The sequence below is a fragment of the Parus major genome, chromosome 10 (genome assembly GCF_001522545.3).
Source record: "Parus major isolate Abel chromosome 10, Parus_major1.1, whole genome shotgun sequence".
Taxonomy (NCBI): Eukaryota; Metazoa; Chordata; class Aves; order Passeriformes; family Paridae; genus Parus; species Parus major.
Genome location: NC_031779.1, coordinates 19039147 through 19046053, shown reverse-complemented (window position 1 = coordinate 19046053; position 6907 = coordinate 19039147). Strand labels below are relative to the sequence as shown.

General features: G+C 29.7%; 1 protein-coding gene across 3 annotated transcripts in view; it reads right to left on the bottom strand.

Moving 5' to 3' along the window:
- The window catches only part of PIAS1 (protein inhibitor of activated STAT 1), a 56206-nt gene that overhangs the window by 13717 nt on the left and 35582 nt on the right, over positions 1-6907 (bottom strand). For all 3 annotated transcript variants that reach the window (XM_015639282.2, XM_015639284.2, XM_033517011.1), the window contains 3 exons: positions 2101-2185; positions 1202-1249; positions 315-405 (listed from right to left, as the gene is read on the bottom strand). In XM_015639282.2, coding sequence (XP_015494768.1) covers positions 315-405; positions 1202-1249; positions 2101-2185 — 224 coding nt within the window. The remainder of the gene's footprint in view (positions 1-314; positions 406-1201; positions 1250-2100; positions 2186-6907) is intronic.

Sequence of the window (6907 nt, the reverse complement as noted above, 5' to 3'; positions counted from 1 at the left end):
GAATAGAATAGAATAGAATAGAATAGAATAGAATAGAATAGAATAGAATAGAATGTGAACTTGAAAATTTCACATATTTAACTTTATAAAAATTTATATATTTAACTTTAACATCCATGTTAACTTCTGGATCTACCAGCTAAAACAAACCACTTGATCTTTTCATTCCAGAAGATAAAAACAAAGATTGAGATTGTTTTTTGGGCAGAAAACTCCTAATAAAGCACCCCAAAAGGTGTTATTAAAAGATGAGTTAATTAAAAGTATAAAAAATTAAAAAAACAGTTAATTAAATCTTATTTAAAAAGCTTTACCGGGAGGCTGCACGGTTTCCCGTTGACTTTCACACACAGATTGGGTGGGAAGTGATCTTCTTGTGGACAACTGGTTTCTGATAAACAAAACCTAAAACAAAGAGCTGCCATCAACTTTCACTTTTCCAGCTGTTTCAATCTCTTCCTACCCCATCTCCTTAATTCCCAGAAGGAATTGGGGTTTTTCCCACTGTTTTTCCCATTTCCAGGGTGACTGATCCTGCTCAACACAACCCTCTGATGATGTCACCAAAACAGGAAAACTCCCCCAAAATCACAGTGGCTCAAGCAGGCTGGAGTTCCTCCTCAGATTCCTGGAATTCCTCAGCCTGACTCATCCCAATCCCGATTTCTTCCCTCCAGCCTCTCATTTTCCGCGGTTTCGGGAATCCTCAGGACTCTGATGTTGGATTTATTTATTTCAAGTTCAAAGAGGAGGTTTTTTATTTGCTGCAGGACAAACCCAGCCCGTGGACAAAGAGAGTTCCAAGGAAAAGCTCTCAGCTCCCCTGGATTCCTTCCAGGATCGTCCCTGTCCATGTTCCAGCAGGGGCTGGATAATCAAAATCCACATTTTCCCTCCTCATCCTCGATCCACCCTGGCTAAAACCCAGAATTTAATCAATTTATCATTAAAAACTCACATTTTATTATTAAAAACCCCACAAATTAACCAGATTTGGTGGTTCCCAAAGTACCTGAGGAATCTTGGAATGGCCAAGGAAAACCAACCCTCCCTGCCCGTGGATTTCCCATCCCCTGGCACATGGAATGACCAAGAATTACAGGAAGGAAGATTCATTGACAAGAAAATCCAGGAATTCCCATCCTGCTGGGCAGGATCTGGCTGCTAAATCCCAAAATCCACCAGGCAATAAAATCCTTACCTTAGCTGGACCTGTACTGTGAAGTCACATTTGGTCCCAGAAATATCCCTGGAAAAAAAAAAGAGAAAATTAATTAAAATATCCTGATTATTACAAGATTCTTTAATGTTTATTTCATAAATAAATTTAATTTTTTTTCATCTTTACTATAATAATTTGAATATTTAACATTATTTAACAGTAATATTTAATTGATATTGTGATACAGATTCTCCAAAAGTTTGCTGGAAATTCAAATTATGGAATTTCAATTTATGGACAACTTTTTTACACAAAAAAGGAGTAAAATTCAGAGTTTTGGGAATAGATAATGTACACCAGACTTTGCTTTTTGTTTTGGTGGTTTTTTGTTCAGTTTCTGGGGATTTTGGGTTTTTTTGGCTTTTTTTTTTTATTTTGTTATTTTGATTTTTGGGGTTTTTTTGGTTGTTTTTAGGGTTTTTTTGGGGGGAGTTTTTTAGGGGTTTTTCTTTGGGGTTTTTTTGCTTTTTTTGTGGAATTCTGATTGGGTTTTTTAGGTTTTTCTTTCCTTGGTTTTTTATGGTTTTTGGAGTTTTTTCTTTAGTCTTTTGGCTTTTTTGTCAGTTTTTTTAAGGACTTATTCTTTGGTTTTTAAATGTGTTTTTGGGGTGTTTTCCTTGAGTTTTTTTAATAGGTTTTTCATTCTTTGCTCAATTTATTTTACACCACAAAAAACCCCCAAAATGGCTCACCACAAAATCCCAACTTCCCAATAAATTCCCAAACAAACCGGCGCCGAACGACCCAAAAACCCCGGATTTCACCCCAAAATAAACTCAGAGTGGGGGTCCCACCCTCTGCAGCCAGGCAGAGGAATTGGCCAGGTGAGGGCGGGGACAGGAGTGAGTTTTGGGGTGAATAATTGGGATTTCACTCACATGGAGCTGCTGATCTGCTGCACTTGCTGCGGCGTCAGCGCGAAGGCGAAGCAGGTTTCCCGAAATCTCTGGCTGTTATCAGAGGCTGGAAGAGAGAACCCAAAAACACAGCGAGAGAAATCAATCTGGGCTCTAATCATTGTTAAAAATATATATTAATAAGAATAACAATAAAAATAGAATGATATCTGTTATGTGTAATATATATTATGGATTATATAATATATATTTATTTTTAAATTTCAAAGAATTATTAATAATAATTTATTATATATATTGTATTATTATATACTATATAATACATTTATATTATTATATTATATATTACATTATATTATATATATTATTCTATATATTCTATATTATTATATGATATATATTATATATTATAATTATAGTATTATAATATATTATATAATATTTCTATAATATTATATTAAAATATATTCTATTATAAAATACTATTGTATATTATATTATAATATATATTAATAGTATATTATAATATACTATTATATATTATATTATATATAATATATAATATTCTATTATAATATACTATTATATATTATATTATATATTATAATATATAACCCTATATTATACATATGTATATAATATATATTATAACAATAATTAATTTAATTTAATTACATAATATCTATTATAATATATATTATGTAATTATTTATATATATTAAATGTATTATATATAATTATATATTATATAATATATAAAATATAATTATAATTTATAATATATTATGTAACAAAATAAAAAATTAAAATTTTAAAAATAATTATGAATAACTATATATAGCTAATAATGATATTGTTAATAAATAGATAGAAAAAGTATATCTACAACAATAAATAAATAAAATCTATAATTATATTTATGATTATATTTATAGATATAATTATATATGTGATTATATCTAGAATTACATGTATGATAAATATAAATATAATATAAATATAATAAATATAAATATGAATATATTAATATAAATATAATATAAATATAATATAAATATAAATATAATAAATATAAATATAAATATAAATATATAAATAATGAATGACAAGCTGCTCATAAATTCCATTTCAATCTCATTATTCTTCATAACCTCCCACGTTCCCAACCAACATCCCGGGTAAATTTCCCCATTTTTTGCTTTATTACAAATGCACTTTTTGACTCCTCCCTGGGCTCAGAACAGGAATTTTGGGTGCTGGATTGGAACCCATGGAGTGTAAATATTACAGCAATAATGATAAAAACAATAATCACAATAAAAATTCCACTTTTTTATCATTCCCGCTCCAAAATCCTCCCGTTTATCCCAGATTTTTGCTGCTGGGGATGAGCAGGAATGAGGAACACGAAGCTGCTGTTGGGGATCTTTGAGAAAAATAAAATTTTATAAATAACTTGGAATTTTGAAACACGTTTCAAATCCGTTTCCTTCCCGCCAGCGCCAACCGCAGGAAACGCGACGTAGACAATTAACAATGAGAAATTAACAATTTTTAGACAATTAACAATGAAAAATTCACAATTTTTTGACAATCAACAATGAAAAACTAACAATTTTTAAACAATTACTGAAAAACTAACAATTTTTAGACAATTAACAATGAAAAACTAACAATTTTTAAACAATTACTGAAAAACTAACAATTTTTAGACAATTAACAATGAAAAACTAACAATTTTTAAACAATTAACAATGAGAAATTAACAATTTTTAAACAATTAATGAAAAACTAACAATTTTTAAACAATTAACAATGAAAATCCGCTTCCACATTTGCTACATTATTTATCTATTTATTTAATTATTAATTATTAATTTACATAATTTCCACATTATATTAATATAATATAAATAAAATGTAAATACGATAAATATAAATAAAATATAAATGTAACTATACAAATAAATAGAAATATATAACTAAATATAACTATATATAGATATAAATATAAAAAATAATAATTAAAATATAAATATACACACAATGTGTGTGTATATATATGTATATATAAATATGTATCTCCACACAATTAACAGATCACCTATTTAATAATTAAAAATGATCCAGAAAAGCCATTTTCTACTAATTCTGCTCTTTATTTTGGAAAGCCCCTCCAGCACCCAAGTGAGAAAGAAGAGCCCAGCTTGAGTGGCTGCATTTTCTACAGCTCTAAAAATATTCTGTTCCACCTCAGCAGTACCCAGGGCTAAAAATAACCACACGATCTTTCTGCAGCAAAATATCTCCTCCTGTCTGAGAAATAAACTGAATTTCCATTCACACAAATTCAAGTTTTCATGAATTTTTTGGTGTCGTGGAGTTGAGGTGGTGATGCTTCCTAAAGCCAAAATAAACTGGGGGGTGTCTTCTCATCACAATTTATTAAATATCTAAGGGAATGGATTCATATATTAAATGGATTGCATATTTAAAAATATATATATTTATGGTTTATATGTGTAAATTATATATATTTATATGTCTATTAAATTCATTATATATTTATAAATATATTTATTTATATTTTATACACATAAATTATATATATTTATATATCAAGTAAATGTGTTATATATTTATAAATATATATCTTTTATATGTGTAAATTATATATATTTATATATCTATGAAATTGATTATATTTATACATATATATTTATATTTTACATGTGTAAATTATATACATTTGTATATTTATTAAATGTACTATACATTTATAAATATATTTATATTTCATATGTGTAAATTATATATATTCATATATCTATTAAATGTACTACATATTTATAAATATGTATATTTATATTTTATATGTGTAAATTATATATATTGATATATTTAGTAAATGGATTATATATTTATAAATATATATATTTAAAGTTTATATGTGTAACTTATATAGATTTATATTTGTAGCTAAGTATATTAATTATATTATATATTTATATTTATATATAAATATATAAATATATATAAATCAAAATATATAATGATATATATAAATATAAATAAATATAAATATATAATTATATATACACAAATTTATATATAATTATATATATAAATCTATATAAATAAATATAAATATATATAATTTATATATAAAATAATATATTCTGTACTATATATAGTATATATAGTATATATACTATATATACACATTATATAGCATATATAGTATATTTAGTATATATAGTATATATACTATATAAATATATTATATATTAAATATATTATATATATTATATATTATATATTATATAAATATTATATATTTAATTTATTAAATAAATACATAGAATCTATTATATAATACTATATATGATAATAATAATAATATAAAATATTTTATCTATATAGATACATACACATATATATAATTTATTAAAGAGAGGTTTGGAGTAAAACCCAACCTGCACATTACACAAGAATGACCTCAGCTATCATCAAATCATTCCCAATAAACAGATTTATTTCCAATCCTAATAATTGTGGTTTATTTCCAAAGGCAAGGACAGTTGTACGGATGAGGAGCAGAGGGAATTTCTGCTGCGTGCAGTAAGGAAAACCAGAGGTTGTTCATTGACCTCACAGCCTGGATGAGCTCCATTTGCCAAAATCTTCACCAGGAATGTGGAATGTCCATGTGGGAATTCCCCAGGAGGGACCAGGGATGGAGGGAAGCTGTCCCTGGGTGTTTGGGATGGAAATCAGGAGAAGGATTTTCCCCCAGAGGGTGGTGTGGTATGGGAACAGCTCCCCGAGGAATGTGCACATTCCCAAGGCTGCCGGAACTCCGGGAATATTTGGGCACCGCTCTCAGGGTGGGATTTTGGGGTGTCTGTGCTGGGCCAGGAGCTGGACTGGATAACCCTTCCCAGCTGAGGACATTCTCGTTCTCGTTCTTCCTCCCCAGACGCCTCACTTCTCCTTTAAACACCGGATTCACGTTCAACCCAAACATCCCTGCTGAAAATCCCACCCCAGCTGGACCAAAACCGGGCTCGGATGAAGGAACAAAAACCACCTGAGCTTTGAAAATGTTAAAATTCAGAGGGGTGACTTCAGACATCCCTAAATCCCTGCCAGCCCATGGCAAAGCAGAGCTCTGCACCCCAAAATCCAACATCTGCCACCCCTCAACACAAGGATTCGGGAGATTTGAGCTCCAGCACCGAGAGAAATCCCAAATTCCTGCTGTTTCTTGTCCCACCTCGGCCATTCTGCTTTACTTTCACATCACATATTTAAATATTATTTATTTAGCACAACCTTGGACCTGTCCAAACACTCCAAATCTATTTGAGGAGAAACATTTTAGGGAACACCCCGATCCCTGATGAGCTGCACAGGTCACACAAGGAGCCTGAGGAAGGGGAATCACGCTCTCCGCCTTCCAACAGGTGAAAAACTGCTCCATTTATCCCTTGGAATCGTTTTTTCATTCCGTTCAAATCCCGGTTAATCCTCAGGAGGAACAGGCAGAGCCACCCTGGGGGTGGGAAAGGAAGGGAGTAAAGAGACGTGAAGGAGCTTATTTGAAATTGTGCCTAAATATATATATATGAAAATAGCCTGGAAACACTCCAAGGGCTACAATTAATCCATAAATATTATGGATTTTAGAACTCCTTCTGATATGTTGTATAAACAGAAGAGATCAGCTGGAAATTCTGTGCAATTGGACATTTATGTTTGATTACTCCTTAAATCGGAATTAGCATTTCTGAAAGCCTGCAGGAACATCAGGAGACACTTCCATGCC